The 18,751-nt window shown below is 42.8% G+C and overlaps 1 protein-coding gene across 1 annotated transcript in view; it reads right to left on the bottom strand.

Moving 5' to 3' along the window:
- The window catches only part of PTPN14 (protein tyrosine phosphatase non-receptor type 14), a 185,134-nt gene that overhangs the window by 13,618 nt on the left and 152,765 nt on the right, over positions 1-18,751 (bottom strand). The window contains exons 13-17 of the mRNA XM_081298435.1: positions 16,008-17,482; positions 11,058-11,201; positions 9,702-9,920; positions 6,428-6,556; positions 3,719-3,953 (exon numbers count right to left, since the gene is read on the bottom strand). Of these exons, the coding sequence (XP_081154561.1) occupies positions 3,719-3,953; positions 6,428-6,556; positions 9,702-9,920; positions 11,058-11,201; positions 16,008-17,482 (2,202 nt within the window). The remainder of the gene's footprint in view (positions 1-3,718; positions 3,954-6,427; positions 6,557-9,701; positions 9,921-11,057; positions 11,202-16,007; positions 17,483-18,751) is intronic.

The raw sequence follows: 18,751 nt of genomic DNA, 5'->3' as shown, positions 1-18,751 counted from the left end.
TAACAGACTGGGATCAGAACAACAGCTAAGTCCCCTTGAAACGCCCGCTTGTCAGAGCCGATTTCTGGTGGGGAAAGAGCATCCATCTGCCACATCCCCCTTCCCCTCACTGAAAAAGTGAATGTCAACTGAGGCTTGACTTCATTTTTGGATTTAAAAATAGACTTTGGGGAGTCCGCTTTTCAGCACGATTCCTATGGGGTTATGTGAGCCGCTCAAGAGGAGCCCTGCTTCTGAAGGCAACATGCATAGGGGGTTTAGGGGGTCTCGGCACCCCCAACCCCTTCTAACATCTGCCTCGCCCAGCGGGGCAGCACTAGGGTCTGCTCAAAACTCCAACTGGCACAGAAGAACAATTACAGCAATCTAAGCCATAATGACTTTTTTTTTTCATAGTCACAGAAAAAGGGAAGTATATAAATATAATCCTCAGACAATCCAAAAATCAGAAAAAGCCAATTAGTAATTTAGATTTTCCAGTAGCTAAGGGAAGAAACAGGCTTAAAAGTTCTTGATACTTGGAAAACTTTACCTTCATGCAACAGCATTTACAAGGCTATAAGGTAAATGCTATAATTGTTGAAGAGAAAAAAAAGCACATGTACCATTCCAGTAATTTTAAAGCATTTATTTATATTTAATTAATAAGTATCAATACTTTGCTTTATAACTTGATCCAATTACAAAAATAATTTGAAGTAGTTAACAAAATAGACAAACTACTATTATTACTTTTATGATGACTACTTAGAAATAACACTAGTTGTACTGATTGGAGCCTTACAACTAGCAGGAATATAAAATGAGGTAGAACAAAACAAAACGACATACTGAGGTGAACAGAGAGAGAGAAAGAGAACTCTATTGGGTACCATCACGAACTAAATATGATGCACAGAATTCTCACTGCAATTTTTCTGCAAGGAGAAAAGATGCCAAGTCACTGAGTTTCTGTCTGAAAAAGGGTCACATACAAGAGACACAGCTTTTCTTGACCTAAATCAAAAACCCAGCTACCCAGGAGACTGAGGAAGGCAGGAGGATCGCCAGTTCAAGGCCAGCCTTGGCAACTTTGTGAGACCCTATCGCCAAATAAAAAGTAAATAAAAATAAGAGAAGAAAAATAAGAGGAATGTTGGGCAATACCTACTAATCTTTCTAATTCACATTATTAGAATGGAATGTAGGAGTGCATGTGGGGAGGAGGAGGAATAAAGAGAGAGAATAGGCTTTTAAGTCCTAATAATAACCAGTTTACAAGATTGAGACTCTTTTTCTCTCTCTAAAAAATAGTTTCTCATAAAATGCAGAGAAAGTGGATTCAAATGGATGTTTCCTCTACCAGAGTAATAAAGTTCCTGAAATTCTAACTGAATGAAAATTTCCGAAGGGTGGGAGACAATTTGGCTAGGTACTCTGCATCTAGGTAATCTTACTTAAACACGGACAAGGATTCTTAAAACCTAGATAAAACAGAGAGGCAACATTTTTAAGGCAGTGGGCAGCTTGCTTATTTTGAGTTTCTTTGAAATGTAACAAAGGGCTGGGGATGTGGCTCAAGCGGTAGCGTGCTCGCCTGGCATGCGTGCGGCCCGGGTTCGATCCTCAGCACCACATACCAACAAAGATGTTGTGTCCGCCGAGAACTAAAAAAAAATAAATATTAAAAAAAAATTCTCTCTCTCTCTCTCTCTCTCTCTCTCTCTCTCTCTCTCTCCTCTCTCACTCTCTCTTTAAAAAAAAAAAAAGAAATGTAACAAAAATCAATATATATCTTTTTAAAAATGCTGTTTTTCAGTAATTTAAGTTGACTTTCCTTAAGTTGGCTCTGATTTAAAAGATCTGATCACATTTACAACCTCCTTATATAAACTTAAGATTTTATCAGAACTGTAAGCCAATCATCAAACCCATCTACTTTTTTGCTTCTTGGAGAAAATTTTAAAAGTTAATTAGCAAAAGATTATCTGAAGCCAGGCATGGTAGCACACACCTGTCATCCCAGTGGCTTGGAGGCTGAAACAGAAGGATTGAAAAATTCAGAGCCAGCCTCAGCAACAGTGAAGCGCTAAGCACCTCAGTGAGACCCTGCCTCTAAATAAAAAACAAAATAGGGCTGGGATGTGGCTCAGTGGTTGAGTGCCCCTGTGTTTAACCCCCAGTACCCCACTTCAAAAAACAAACAAAAAAGATTTATCTGAAAGGAATAAAAGAAGGAAAGAAGGTTATACAAAGGGTACCTGCCTCCTTATTGATATTTTGAGCTCTGAATAAGTGGCTGTCTGACCCCAGTCATATCACTAACCTGCTCAAACTAGGACTCCAGTCATCTTTCTAATTTCAGTGCCCAACCCCTCAAGTACCATTGCCACTTCCATGACAAATGAAATCCTTGTGCCAGTGGGTAAATATGTATTGAAATCTCTCAATCTTGTAAATTGGTTATTATTAGGACTTAAAAGCCTATTCTCTCTCTTTCTTCCTCCTCCTCCCACACGCACTCCTACATTCCATTCTAATAACATAAAGATAAAAATCAAGGTTTTGACATTGCCCAACATCTGGGTGATGGGCCCTTTGTGGTCACAGGTCTCCCATAGCTGGAGAAGAACACACAGCAGGAATAAATCTGCCTCTTCCCTAGCTGTGTAAGGAAAGAATAGGGTTTCTCCACACGTGCAGGACATTTAGGACCATGTGAAAAGGGAAGGGGACAGCGCAGCCACCGTAAAAAGCAGATGGCAGCATTGGCTCTCAGCCCTGCACTCTAGATACTGGCCTGTCCTTTCAGCTGGACTAGGAACATCCTTAAAGCAAAGACTGTGAGCCTAGTTTCATCACTGTGTCCCAAGCTTGATCCAATGCCTGGCACACAGTGGGCACCCATCCAGGTTTTAGTCCCTCAAATGAAGTCCTACATATACTCTGGTGAATTTGTTTCTAAAAAAATAACCATATCCTGAAAATAAATGAATGAGGTAGTCTTCTAAGTACATTTCAGTTTGGAACACTCCAAGCTGATTCCAATAATTCTTAGCATCTCTCAGTCACAGGTGGGAGAAAGTACTGAAAGGGATGTACTGCTAGAGAGAAATATAGGGCTGGTGAAATACAAACTTTTTATGAGAAATTAAAAATAAATTACTTTTCAGTGATTTCTTTGTGTCATTTTCTTGGAAGTAAAATAGACATAACATAAAATTTGCCATTTTAACCATTTTTAAGAGTAAATTCAGTGCCATTAAGTATATTCACAATGTTGTGCAAACATCATCACTATCCATTTCCAGAACTTTTTCATCGTCACAAACAGAAATTTTGTGCATATGAAACAACAATTTCCTGTTTTCTCTTCTTGCTGGCTCCTCTGTCCCTTCAGATTTGCCTATTCTAGGTGCTTTATGTAGTGGAACCATACATTTGTCCTTTTATGTCTGGCTTATTTCACTTACCATTACATATTCAACATTGTGACATGTACCAGAACAGTTATTGAAGAATGAGTAACTATAGGCCTAAATCCATGTAGAACTAGTTTACCACAGTCTGAGCTTATTTTGAGTAATAGGTATACAGAATAAGTGACATGTATTATTCTTCTTTGATAGACATAGATACTTTGATGTTATCATACTTTAGTCACTTAAGAGAAAGCATCCTCTCATTATGATAAACCATTGATGCAGTTGGTAAAACACAGACAGAAAAAAACACTTACACAAAAATCCTTGGACATCCTCTGGGCAGCCGTGATCTGGCCAGTCAGTATACTGCAAATGCCACACCGTCCTTTCCTGCCCAGACAAAAGGTGCTTGACCTTCAAGCCTGTGGTTGCATAGCAACCAGAATCTGTTCGGAACTTTGTGGTGACCTTGAACTTGCCATAGGTGGCTGAGCTGTGCTTGGAACCCAGTTTGGGCCAATATCGATGGCTTTTGGTTCGTCCACCCTCCTGAATCACACGAAAGCAAAATTGGAAATAAGTCAGGATAAACTCTTATCCTCTTAATCTTTTTTTGGATTGGGGATTGAACCCAGGGGTCCTTAAGCACTGAGCCACATCCCCAGCCCTTTTTATAGTTTTACTTAGAGACAGAATCTCCCCACGTTGCTTAGGGCCTTGCTCGGTTGCTGAGGCCAACTTTGAACTTGTGGTCCTCCTGCCTCAGCCTCCCAAATTGCTGGGATTACAGGCATAGCCCAGTCTATCCTCTTAATCTTAAAAACTGGAAACAGTTTCTAAATCACTAACTCAGTGGGGTCACTGGGCAATGTCTATCACAGGGAAAATCCTTTACAATTGAGCTCAGGCCAATTACAATATTTACAATGGAAAACTTAGAGAAAAGCAAGCACAAAGTTCAGAGGAGAATAAGTTTGGTGTGTTCAAGAAAGACAGACATCTTCAGGGCAGATGGAGTATAGCAAGTAAGCCTGGATTTTACTCCATAGTTGATGGGAAGCCATCCAAAGGATTTAAGTAGAGCAGCAACAGATTCTAGTCATCTTTCTAAGTCATGCTTCTTGTTCTGGGGCACAGTCCAGAGCTCTTTCTATCACACCACACTGACTACTGATACTGTCTCTCTATCATCTAGGGTTAATCTTGCTTTTTTTCCCTCTCAAAATCTGACCAGTTTCAATTCAACCTACAAAACAGAGAACATCTGGTTCCATTATCATTCTTTCTGACAGTTATTATCTTTTCTGAAGGTATGCACTGTCAACCATTTACAAAAGGTCTAGTTTTAAGTTATGTACAGTTTTGAAATCACTAGAGTCAGACAAAAACCATGAAAGGGTTGGTGGTTTATGAAGAGATCTTGGACGGGGGCTGTGTGGGGAAAAGAAGGCACCCAGAGGATACAGAGCCGTCTGCAGCAGGGACAGGCTCTGGGAGCCCTGTTGGCTGCTGGGGAGAAGCCTAATGGCCATCCCTCTTGTAAAGGAACACTTCTTTGGGGGATAGAAGTCATTTTATATGGAGTCACTGAGTTTAACTGAGTCTTCGAAGCACATCTTCCTCTTCCATTTACCAAACCTACAAAAATGGGCTTACCTGAAATCTTGGATTTACATTTCTACTGAGTGTGCCTCAGTCAGTTCTGGCCTGGTAAGTTCCTGGATGTCCCCTTTTTGTTACTCAGGTTTCAGCTCAAATACCAACCCCTGTGAGGAGCCTCAGCTGCCCACCTGACCTAAAGCCGCCCCTGGTCACACTCCTTCACATGCCCTTGTTTTTTCTCCATGGCACTTACTACTATCTGAACTGAACTTCTCCAGTTCACAACTGACTGTCCCTCTCACTAGGAAATAAGCTCCATGGGAACAGGGGCAGTGCCCGTCTCATTCACCACGTGCCCTGGGGTTAGCAGAGTTGGCACTTAACATTCAATTGAATGAATCCCTTGCAGGGATGTGATCCAATCAGGCAAGGAATCTACTCTAGAAACTTTAAGAAGAATTCAATCTCTTGATGAGAAGGTCAAAAAACATTTAAAAAAATAAATAAATAAGGTCTGCCCAGGACGTGCAAATGACTTTAAAGAGCTTGAAGTCCCCTTTGCCACTATCTTTCAACAGGCTGTTTCTGAAAGCAACTTCCCAAAACAGACACGGGGAGGGGACATGACTTCCCCTTACAATTTTCTCTGCTCCTACCACAGTTAGAAAGGGGTTTTGGGATACCATGAAAATTGGTAAAGATGCCTAAAGCTGGTCCCTTAAACGAGTTCAAAAACAAGTTGAGATGTCATGAAAGGTACAAAAAAATGTAGCTAAAATTTTTTGAGACCATGACAAGAGAAAAAACACCATGCTCCATCCCCCAAAGGCAGCGAGTCAAGTAGACAGGACCGGAGCAGGGTACATGCCGGTCTGCATCACAGAGTTCTCTTGCTACAAGACGAAAGCTATATTTGGCTTGGCAAAGAAAGAATATTTTCCCCAAAGAATGGAGACCTCTCCAGGAATGGCAGCTTCTGGTCCCTTTTCAGCTGATAAGCATGAGGGCATGTGGGGCTGACCATGCCTGGGGCTGGGAATGTAGGTCTTCTTGCCCAGAGCAGCTGAGGTTCTCAAATTCCAGTGGAAAGATCACTGCTTTGTTTGGCACACACAGTCAGCTGGTTGAACCAAAGTTTGGTCGTTTTTTATTTTTTGTTGCTTTGTTTTCACTGTAGTATATGGATGAGCCAAAGGAAAGGGTTCAAAGCCAAATGAGAACAGGAGAAAAGAGCACAAAACCAAATCATCCTTGGTAGGGTGGGGAGAATTATGTGGAAAGCAGAGGGAAAAAAAGGGCCAAAGGGAGAAGGATCTGCAGAGAAACAGAGGATGGGCAGCAAAGTCCCTGGCACTAGGCCCATCTTCTGGCCACCCACTCCCACAGGAAAAGGACATTAGGAGAGGGGGAGTTCCCCTTACCTCTTCTGCGGTGACCATGGCAATCACATTCACTCCTTGCTCCCACACCATCTGCCAGAAGTCGTGGCATGTGTGTGGCAGGGGCCCCTGAGTTGCTATGTAGTGCCATTCTGCCCCACCAACCACCACCTGCAAACCAAGGAAAGCATCAGGAAATGAACCCCAAGTCCAAGATTGTCATCTGCTCACCCCCGTCCACTTGTAGCCACCTTCCACCTTGAGTAATACTTTTTAGACTAAATGGGTTAGCACAACTCTCAAAACCTGTCATGCGTTTCTCACATGAAGATAGTTTTTTTACTAAGCAAAATATATTTGCTCAATTCTTGGGGGGTCTGCAATGCGTAGTACATACATACACATATATATGCCCACATATAGGTGTACATATGACAGTGTATGACATGTATACATATAAAGTTAAAGGATTTACTTGTAGCACAATAGTTAAGCTTACTCTGTACAGTGTACCCAATATTTTGATTTTTTTTCCTTTATTTTGATTTCATTAAAACACACATATACTAATAGATGTACACACAAAACTAATTGTGCCCATGAAATGGGTTTCATAACCCCCTACTGTGATGATTCACCATTTGAAAAAGTGTTCTGTGACATCCTCTGAAACAATAAAAAAAAAAGTCTCCCACAGAATAACATCCCTTCTGGAGTAATATCTTTCTTCTGCTGACCTGATATGAAGCATGTCACAAACTTCTGTTGTTAATACAGTTCTGCAGTGCCACATATGGCAGAAGTGTTATGAGCTCACTTGTCAATGGTACATGTATTATCGATAGCTCCACTTTGTGCAGCACCATAGCATCCAACTGAACTATGGAGTCATGAGATAATTTTGGATAATAAAATTATTACCAGCTCAGGATGATCGTGGGAGGATAATTCTGTAGCTATAAATACCAGCTGCAGAGAATCATATGTTGAGCCCAAAGCATTGACAGTCACGTTATCAAGGTGAAACAGTAACCTTTGGAGGAATTCTTTCGACTCCTCCTTCCATCTTTGTGCCTTGATAATGTAAAGACAGGCCTCCTTATCATTCATGCAACGTAGGTCTCTCGAGAGTTCGAGTAGCAATGAGGTGATCACTGTCAGAAACTTTTCCCCTTCATTTATTTTATGTAACCACACACTAACTTGATTCAAACAAAAACAATGTCAGTTATTGTCTCATTACACAAGATGTGTTTAGGTCAAAGCTGGCAAGAAAAATCCATTTTTCAAGTACTGGTGGGAGATAACATTCATATATTCACTGGCTAGGAGTTTGGTTTATTTGAATTGTGATTTTAAACATTAGCCTCTCTGGCACCCCACATATAGGAACCATAAATATATGAGAGAATGCTGCAGCCTGGGGCCTTTCGGCATACTCCAAGTATTGACAGGAAGCTATTAAAAACTGTGTTAAAAACACAACAACCAATGCTACTGAGGTAGATTTCACAGATGTGATTCCACCTCTGGAGCAAATAAATCTCTGTTCTGTGTTAACAGCTGCTTGGAACCCAGGAGAGAAAACATTGGCAAAATACACAACTCTATTCCAAAAACACAAGGACAAGTTCTTGCAAGCTCTATGGGTCTATTAAAGGCACCCATGTCTACCCCAATTCAAAGATGAAAAGTGGGTCTCAGAAAACGCTGAGGAGGGGAAGGCATCGCAGTTAACAATACCCGACGGGTATCATTTACACAGAGTGACAGTTCCCCCCACCCCCAGAGAGCAGATGGAAAATGGTGGAAGAGATTTGGCCAAAGAAAGAGGACAGAAGAATATTGCTTGCAAGATTTTAATAGATACTCTATCAAGAAGCAGTGGTATCATCCACATGCATCTTTGACTACATTATTCTGGTCATTATTTCATAATCTAAACCAAGCCCATCATCAGTTACTTGAGTTTCCTGGGGTTCATTCTAAAAGGCAAAAATACCAATATGATCTATGATCATTGTTCTTTCATTATTTCTTTCAACAGTACTTTCTAATTCTTAAAAAAAAAAAAAAACATGGTTATTTATGCTTTGTGCTCCTAAACACTATATCCAACCAAAGGTTCGTTGCATTCAATAGATACACAAGCCAGACATCTACCTACACTTAAGGGGCTCAAAGGAACTTCAAGGTAATTCTGCTACAGTTGAAAAGTTCCATGAAAAAATGAGATAATTCTGGATGGGGCCAGAAACAGATTTCTAAGGCTTTCAATCACAATGGACTATTGAGGTCAACTTTGTGTTGTTTCAAAACTTCCAGTAATAACTTAACATTAGTACATGAACAAATTCATCCACTTCAGAGTACAGACCAAATATGCAGATATTAGTAAACTACTTAGGAAATATTTAACCATATGTACATGTGTATCCCTAACTGTAAATCCTAACTGGGGTTTACTAGGTATGAATTACTGAGATATGAAGAATTAATAAAAATTTAACACCAACTCATTGACTAATGTGGCAAACCTTGCAAGATGTTAGAGTCTGTAAACAAGTCAAGATGGCGCCTGGCATTTTGCAGAGGGAGTGGTTTGTGAAGTAACGCCAGCGAGCCATTAAGTGTGGAGATTCCTTATTGGTTGACTGCTGTATCTAGTTTATGTTAATTAAGATAAGCTGTGTGGAATGTATAAATACCCCTCTGGTCCTACAATAAACGGCTCCCATTCCTGCTGTATCAATGTACACAAGTTGCTTGTCACCCCCGGTTATTTTGCTGCAGCCAGGCTGCGGCAGCAAGATTCAATATCAACTACATTTTTATGGCTTGCATATAAATTATCCACTCTTCCAAATACCATGCCAAACTGAGACTTTAGCTCTAAAATGAATAACCCATACTAATTCAAGGGAGAAATGACAGTTTCTGTTGCTACTGAACAGGATATAAACTTCAATGACAATAACACCTACAATTCCCAACATCTCTGCCACCTGCTAATTACAAACTGACAAGGACAACCCCCACGTTTAGGAAGGGTATTTATGATGTACATAGAGATGAAAAAGCTCCTCTGTGATAAACAAGCTTCAGAAAATAGCTGCCCTAAGGTTTTGCTGAGGCTGTTCATCTTCCTTCTCCCTACAGTGACAGACATCCTTTCCAGTTGACTAAGAAAAGCATGGGAGTTCAAAAGCACTCCCTAGGGGACTGGGGACAAGTCAGGAAGTACAGTTGCAGCCCATGTATTTTTCTTCCTGCATTTCTCCCCCTTCACCCAGTGATCTCGCATATACCTTCTCACCTTGATATGGGAGGCATTGATGTAGCCCGTGTTGTTCTCTTTGGTTGGTATCAGCTCCACCCGATTCTCCTCATAAGGGACAACTTCACGGATTCGGCTGCGTTCTGCATTTTCTGGCAAAGCCGCAGTGCTAAATATGCCGTTGGCCTTTTTCTTTGGGATTTGCTCATACTCTGTGAACACCATTCCCTCTTCTAGCTTCTTCTTCAGGGTTCTGAACTGCAACAGAAACTAATCTTCAGTTCTCTGAATTACCTATCTCCAAATCTCCAATAAAATCACCAGAGTTCTTCCAATATTTGCAATGACTGTGTTAGGGGATTTCAAGACATAAAACTCATTCAGCACTTGATTACTGGGTCTCATTTGTAACCATAGTGCTAGTTCCTCTTGTCTCATAACCATTCTTTCTCATGCTATAAAACAAATCTGTAAGAACTGGTGAGAGCTGAAACTCAAAATCAATACTTAGGTTATTAGTACCTGCTTATAAGTTCTAATGATAAGGAGATGGTTAGTCTTCATTATCCAAACATCCAGTTCTCCACTTACACAGGTGTTTTTACTGAGCTAAACTTTAAGATGATACTGATTTACAGTTGTATTTCTCCAAGGATTAGGTACCCCCCTCCCTTTCTTCCCTCTCTGGCCAAACTGCTAATTATAATAATGTGGTATTAATTGGAAGAAATGATCTTTCCGGAGTTTATTCTGGCTCCAAAACATTCTAATACCAAACATATACTGGCAGTAATCTGACGCCCTAGTGTTACTAGCACTCTATTATAAATTTATACAGCCCATTCCTTAACCTCCTGACAGCAATTTCGGGAACTGAAGGAAATCTTTCATCACCTGGAAATATTGCCATGCCACAAAAGTCTGCTTTTAAAAACCCAAGTTCTCACAATGCATTGTCCTAACAACTATAAATCAGCTTCGTTTCATCACCATACAGGGGAACAGCATATTGAAAGAAACTTATAAATGCTTGCATAAAAGCATCACTTCCTAAGAAATGGTAATTATTCACAAAAATCACAGAAATAGAGAGAGACAAGCATTGTTTCATTTTCTCCTCTTACAAAAAGGGTAATATGTCAAAAGAATCTGAATGGCTTGATCATATGGCTCATTAGGGGCTGATCTTTTGAGCCAGCAGTGACACACCAACGTGATTAAGAAACATTAGGTGCTGAGAAGCATGGATTGAATACAGCACTCACTAGATCTTCCTAATCTCAAATTGAAGAATTCATTCTTCCAACAGAATCAGCATGTTTGGGCAAGGAGAGCGCTTTGGGATCTTAAGACCACAGAGAAATGAATCATGCACCTGACTAGCCCAGCACTTACCCTCTCATCCATAGGAACTCGGGTGGCATCATGTCGACTCTCTTCCCGCCCTGAGACCCGAGCCACCGAGAGCCCATTCAATGCTGCCAACATCAGCGGCCTCTTCTGTGCCTCCAGGCCTGCCATCTTCTGCTTCTCTAGATTCTTGCAGCAAGAAAAGGCATGTTCTCATTGTTTATATACCAGTAGAAGGCTGGAATGTGTTTTAATCTTCCCAAATCTGTAACTCCCCAGCCAAGGAATGCAGACACTCAGTAGGGCAAAGTCAAACACAGCCCTCCCATTCCCACTGTGCCTGAGGAAGCCAGTTCCTACAGGACTCCTGTGCTTTTCTTTTTAATTCATTATCTCAGTAAATAAATAGATAAATGACATTCTAATAAACATACCAGGCCACAAGGCTCACAAAAAAATAAGGGTATGTTCAATACACTTTAGAAGCAAAGAGCTAAAGGGAGTTGTACATGAATAATCTGATCCAATTGAAATGTGGGTCTGTGCACAGACTGAGTGGTGTACAGCTCAGAAGACAGTTGTGTTGTTGATGGGGAAATCCAGGCATGAAAATGGTAGAAGAAAATCTTCTTAGGCTTCTATCCTGAGGATTCAAACTGAGGATGTGAATCTTACATTTAATATCTGGCTCTCGGGGCATCTACTGGCATCAGCCCCAGATAATAAGAACTAATATAGTTTAGCAAAGTCACAATACTAATCAGGCTGGGGCCTCCTAAGATGAGCTACTGGCATTGACCCTTGGGCTCCATCCAGAGGAGATGGTGGGACATCAGCGGATGTAACTAACTTTTGGGGAGAACATGGATGACAGCTGAGCAGACTTCACTCAGGGGAAGCTGCTGACGTTTTTTTCCCCAGCCTTCACTTATGGCTTCTCACAGCCATACTCTGTCCTTACTGGGTGGCACCTATAGCCTGAACCAACTCAGTCAGGGCTCAGTTTATTGCCAAGCTTCCTCATGTCTTTGAAAACTAACAGAGAGAGATGAAAAACCTGGTTTTACTCACTTCAGACAACCCACTAACCCGTTTCCTAAAAGTAATTTTGTCTGAGACGCTAGAAAAGACCAGAGGGACTTCATTAAGCTTAGAAACAGGTGAGATAAGAGAACTGAAAATGTGGATTGAAACCAAAGTGAAAGCAACTTTCAGGCTCATGTGACTGCCACAGATGAAGGGGTCATCCATCCTACTCTGGTTTTTTCTTTAGTGATTCTTTTCTTAATTTGGCCACTTATACATTTACTTCCTAGGGAGTTGTCTCAATGAAGTCACAGTGCCATCCAGTACATAGCATTAGTGGATTACTGCACGTGGGGTGAAAGGGATTACCCAATTCCCTAATATGGGTCTCATTGGCACTACAGGGTCACCTACAATCAGAATGAGGCCTCTGTGAGTGAAGTTGGCAAAGGACACCTGTTCCTGTGACGGGCTGACCCAGCAAACAAGCCAAAGGTGCATTTAAGAGGACGATTAACTGAGAACTGTGAAAAGCAGCCACAGGCTTTTGGCTTGAAGAAACCCTTAATAAAATAACCTTGATTTCTCAATTCAGGCACCCTCCTAGGTGAAGATTTTGGATTAGGTGTTGAGTTCTTCATTAGTTTGCTTTTTTATTTTTAGTTTTATGAAAGATAATTTTGCTTATGTCACTTCTTTTAGTTGGACTGTTTCAAAGTTTAAGAAAGCAAAAATTTCAGAAAAACCTCCCCAGGGTCCTCTCAACAGGTCTTCTTGCCATCTTTCCCCTGCACTATGAGGTGGTCCTGACTGAGCCCAAGACCAAAAGGAACTCACTTATCTTTCTTGGGAAAGGATTGCTACAACTGAGTGAGAACTGAAACCTCAGCAGCATAAAAAAACCCCATCTCTTAGCTTCCTCTATGTTATTTTTTGTTCTCTTCTTTTATGAGAGAACAAAAAATAACATACAAACAGAGATGTTGTGTCCGCTGATAACTAAAAAAATAAATATTGAAATTTAAAAAAAAATAAAAATAAATAAAATAACAACTTAAAGAGCTGATCTGTCTTCTTCTCTAGATCTGACTTCTGGTTAGGAGCCGGAAGCAATAAAGTATCTTCCAGGTTGCACTAGGAACAAGCAGGAGCCCAGCAGGCAACAGGCCTGAGTCATCCATCAAATAGACAAGTGGCTCCAGAACTAGGAAAGCTGCCCAGAGGGCAAATTCTCACCATACCTGTCCTCCAGCTCCTACCCCAGCTTTTACCTGCCTTAGGTTTCTCATTGTTTTCTTATCTACAAGGCCCTAGATGGCTTTGGCAGCCTCCTCTCTCATCTATTCCCACCAAGCTGGCAAAAGCTACCCATGGTGAGGAGAGCAGAGAGTATCTGAGATAGAAGGGATGCTGCTTAGGGCGAGGGGGTGAGGTTCTAGTATCTGTCTGCCTCCATCTTGGGCTTGGGAGCTCGCATCATCTTTATCCACCCTGCCTGGCCACCTGGCTCAATGAAGACTCCTTCCACCAAGGTCAGGGCTCTGGCTGAGGGTGGCAGTCCATGAACTCCCAGGCTTATAAGGTTTGGGGAAAATAATCAACAGGGAAAATGAAGTAGCATGGGGTTATGATGTAAATGAAACCAAAAGTTAATGAGTGAAATTTGCTGGTTGCTATTATCCACATGGATGGAATGAAATAGCATATGGGAAAGAACAGCAGAATACCCCTTGTTCTTCTGTGATTAATGTAAGATGCTGGAAATCAGGGACCTGTGCAGAGATTTGGGCTATAGGCTATTTGTTTAATATGGGTAATGAGAAGAGGACAAATATGACCCAAATGAGGTTACAGGACCATGTGGACATCATTAAGTATCAACTTGGCAGGAGAAACAGCTAAGCTGAATGCTTAGACTGAGATTCTTGATGCTAATGTTGCTTTTAAGAGGCCCGTGGCCAAGAAGTGTTGAAAATTGCCTTTAAAACAATCAATTACTTTTTTCCAAGCTGGGAAAGCTCTCCCCTCAAAGCGCTGGGAAAGCTCTCCCCTCAAAGCACCCACCCCACATTTCACTCCATCCCCAGCCAAAGGTTTTCTTTGCCAGAGGTGGAGGTACGGCTTCATCAATTCCCTCTTGGTTTGCAAAAACTGGAAAAAGTTATGCCTCTCCTGAATTCTTAGCAATGCTTTACTGTTGGCCAAAAAGGCAAGGCTGACTGTGTCCTTGAGGATTTTCTAAAGTAACAATTTTGCTATGGATTAGTTTTCTGAACCCAGCAACGTGGCTTCCTTAAAACTTTGGTCCTTGATTCTTCAGGTTGATTCCCAATGATGAGATTGGAAGACTTAGAAATGGAGTCTAGTGAACTTCATCAAAGCAAATTTTAATGACAACTGTCTGGAGTTCCTAAAAGGTCCGGCTACCTGATGATGCAGCTATGGTGAATGAAAAGAAGTCAATCTGGGTTTGATTAGTCATGTAATCAAATGATTTTTTTAAGAAAGTGAAAATTTCCAGGACAAGCAGCAATGGAGATTTTTAAAGTAATAACTACAATCCGACAATGTTCTCATTACTAAGAGATGGATTCACTTTATTATTCTGCATGTACATTGACTACCTGTGTAGTCTTGCTCTGATAACATAATTGGCCTTCTAGACTATACATATTCTGAAGAAGGGTTATTTGTACCTAATGTTAGGATGTATCTTCAAATGTAATAAGTATGTATGTATATAGCCATATGAGTGAGATTTTTATCGAACAAATATGATAGGGAATTGAAGTCCAACAGTAAGCTCCCAAGTTATATATCCGGTTACTAAAATTTTCTTGAATTTGTGTTAAAATTAGCACAGTCCTGACAATGTAGCAAACCATCTTGACATACAGAACCAAACACTAAGCTGGGTGCAGTGGTACATCCTACATGCAATCCCAGTTATTTGGGAGGCTAAGGAAAGAGGATCACAAGATCAAGGCCAGCCACAGCAATTTGTGAAACCCTGGGATGGGTGTAGGGTGGGTGTAGCTTAGTGGTAGAACACTTGCCTAGCATGCACAAGGTCCTGGGTTCCATCCCTCAGACCACCAAATAAAGAAAGCAAGCAAGCTGTACCCTGTAGGGATTTTGTTCTTCTAATATTTAACAAGGGAAAACAGTGCATCCCCACACCGCCCCCCGGCCCTGAAACCAAAAACACAAATGTTCAATATGGAAAATGAAAAATCCCAAGGTAGTGTGGCCTTGGAAAAGGAAGTGGAAAAAAAAAAAGCCATACACTGATAGCTTTCATCTCTTTCAAGATAAGTCCTTTTCATATCTGGCCACTGGTGGGGAGAAAGTGTTTCATCACACCTAGAATGACATCATCCCCCTCTTCATCATCCCCTAATCTCATCCAAGATAAACCCTCTCCAGGTGCTGGCCACTGAACTCAAACCCCCAAATCCAAATTTCTAAGTGCTCTAACTGACATGCTCACTAAATCACCTCTCAGTAGAACCTCCAAACCCAAACTCCTCCTTTGGCCAGTGGCTCATTTTCCACCAGGAGAGTGGGTCCATTCCTGTGGGTGTAATGCTGTTCCTGAATAAAAGGCTGAGATGATCCGTGAAGTATGTGTCCGGCCTGGTCCTTTCATGCTAACCACGAAGAGATGTAGACAGGCAAGCTTCTAGCAGCAACTGGAAGTCTGAACCCTGAATAAAGAGCAAAATCCTGGCCCTGACCTAGGCACTGACCTCGATAGCATCCTAACTCAATCGCAGCACTTTGTACAAACCAAACCCACTAGAAGTCATGAATGAGAATGGAAAACAAGGTCTGGTGAACTGAAATGCTGCCTGTTAATGCCTAGTGATTCTGTAAACACATGGCATGTTCCCTGCGAAGGCCTCACGCCTCCTTCAGTGACTCCAGTACTTGTGCTTTCCCACTAACGATGCCCTGGGAGGAACTTACCCTAATCATCATCTCTCTTTCTATAATGCTGTCTTCCAGGGAAAACATTTCCGACACAGGTCTCTCCTTCACAGGCTCTTTTTTGACCCGCTCCTTCACACTTGTCAGGTCGGGTTCGGAGATGGACGGCCCCAGAGAGGACCCGTTGATGGCCAGCTGATCAGTTCGGGAGATACTGAGGGCCTTGGCCGGCCCGTGCCTCATTACCCGGGCTCTGGCAATGGCAGGAGGAAGGTTCCCCTGGTCTTGCCTCAGAGCCCCGTTGCTAACACTCTTCCTGGGCCCGGGGTACTCGGGCGGGGGCTTGTTTGGAATCCGGGCCAGGGCGGCCTGCAGCTGGGCGCTGTACTCCATCTTCCCCCGCAGCACGGGGATCTGCGGCACGGCTTCCGGGGCCTCCTCCTCCTCCTCGCTCTCGCTGCTGTGGATCAGCATGGTGGCATCGGAGAACGTCTTCTTGTGGTGGTACTGAGGAAGCTGGTGGACCTCGTGGCCGCCGGGACCCTCCTCTGGAGGCCCCTGCTCCCGCAGCGTATTGCGGCGGGCCATGGGGATGTTAAGCGACTTCAGAGTCATGGCCTCCATGCCTCGCACCATGCTGTTCATCACCTCCAGGCTGTGGCGCTTGTTCACCGTGCCATGGTGCTTGGTGGCCGTGAGGGGCTCGCTGACCTCCTGGAGAGACTGGTGCACCACCGGAGAGCTGTCCTCTTGGAAGGTCTTTACTGACAGCTGCACCTTCCGTGTCACCAGGTCCGGACTACTGCCACTGACGTACTTGTGGCGGTGGCTGGCGAGGTCTGGGGTGCTGGTGGCAGGGCGGGGCCGCGGGTAGGGGGGAGGTGGCCTGAAGAGATAGTTCTTGAGCATGTGGGCAGTGCTGTAGTTATGGCTGCCTTGGAGCTGCATGTTGGCCAACTCTGGGGTGCTCACCGTGTGTGAGATGGCACTTGCCCCTGCCTTGCTGGGCACCGTGGTGTTCTTCGGGTTCATCTGGTCAGATGGACTGACAAGTTTGTGACTGTAACCCCCTTGTGGCCCATACGGGACCGTGTAGGGGTGTCTCTCACGCATCTCCGGCTGGCTGTACACCAGGTCCTCGGGCTGGTTGTAGGCGTGGGTGTTGATGATGTTGAGGTTCCGCAGAGACTGGCTCTGGCTGTCTGCGTGCATCATCCCCCTCTTCATCTGCCGCATGACTGTCTCATAATCAGGGGTTGGCCTGTAGGATGGCACAATGATGGCACTGTGCCGGTGGCTAGGGATGTAGTCAGCCCGCATGATGTCGCTCCCAGGGATACTGAGGTTGGAGGAGACGGGAGAAGCCTGGATGAAGCTTTGGGAGCAGCTGAGGGAGTTGACACTGTGAACGCTACACACACTGCCATTGGTGATGGTGCCATTTAAGTAATTTAAGTCCAGGCTGTTGTGAGAATTGCAATACAAGGCCTCTTCGTTCCCGTGGAAAATGCTGTCTGTGAGAAGTCGAACAGAGACACATGACTCTTCATAATCTGCTCCAATAAAGAGCATCCCTACATGTGGGAGGTGACTTATTTAAATTTCAATTAATTTTAATTTAAAAAGTGAGATCCCATCTTCTCTACCTACATATTCCACAGAAGAACTAATAACATCTTGGATGAGATGTCAACACATAGAAAGAACATCTTGGAAAGAGTGAACCTAAACAAAGACACACACACACACAGAGCACAGGTGTCACCTAGATAAGTTCTACATTTTGCCGTGAGCTTTATAATCAGACACCCTGACCTTGGATAGCCCTATCCTCTTGAGCAGGGCTCAGCAACAGGACTGGCTATTTGGGCTAGAATATCAAGAACTTCAAAAGGGTGACAGTTTCCTCTAGTACTTGGACATGCTCTTTCTGACTATAATGGAAAAGGTCCCTTTACCCAAGGGACGACTGAACTTTCATCAAGAAACCAGACCAATACGGAGACTGGGAGGTTAACATGGCTCACTCCTTCTGAGGCAAAATTAGAATCGGGATTTCTTTCAGCCATTCCTGAAGTCTTCTTCTGGCTCTGGTTCTGTCACTGAGATCAAGTCAAGTAAAAAGTAACTATAGTGTGAAGAAGTACTAAAAGAGATATAAAAGCCATCTTCCCAAGTCAGGCCCATCCTGGATGCCCAGTGTGTCTTTAACACATGCACAAACCCCAGGAGGGCAAACTCTTACCAAAGTCCCTTTCTGTGGTCTAAATGCATTCGCTATCACACCACTGATTAAGCAAGAGCAAAGCAGAAAAAGACAAAGTCAAGCTGGGTGTGGTGACATACACCTGTAATCCCAGCAGCTCAGGAGGCTGAGGGAGAAGAATCACGAGTTCAAAGCCAGCCTCAGCAAAACAGTGAGGCACTGGGCAACTCAGTGAGACCCTGTCTCTAAATAAAATACAAAATAGGGCTGGGGATGTGGCTCAGGGGTCGACTGCCCCCCCTGAGTTCAATCCCCAGTACAAAAAAAAAAAAAAAAAGACAAAGTCAGAAAAGGTGAAAACCAGAAATGGTGACTGAAAATATTTAACCAAAAGGAGGAGTGTGGACACAGACTGGATTGGATAAGACAGGCAGGAAAAGCTAGAACACAGAGACCAAGGTGTTGCAATTTATCCACCCCAAGAGGGATTTGGTGTCTTCCCATAGAAGCAACTGCTTATAAAATGTACTGTTGTATAATCCAGGAGGTGATAACATACGATTTTTTTTTTTACCAT

The sequence above is a fragment of the Spermophilus citellus genome (genome assembly GCF_964194105.1).
Source record: "Spermophilus citellus genome assembly, chromosome: 6".
NCBI lineage: Eukaryota > Metazoa > Chordata > Mammalia > Rodentia > Sciuridae > Spermophilus > Spermophilus citellus.
Note: the sequence above shows the minus strand (reverse complement) of the source record. Positions and strands in the feature narration are given on the sequence as shown.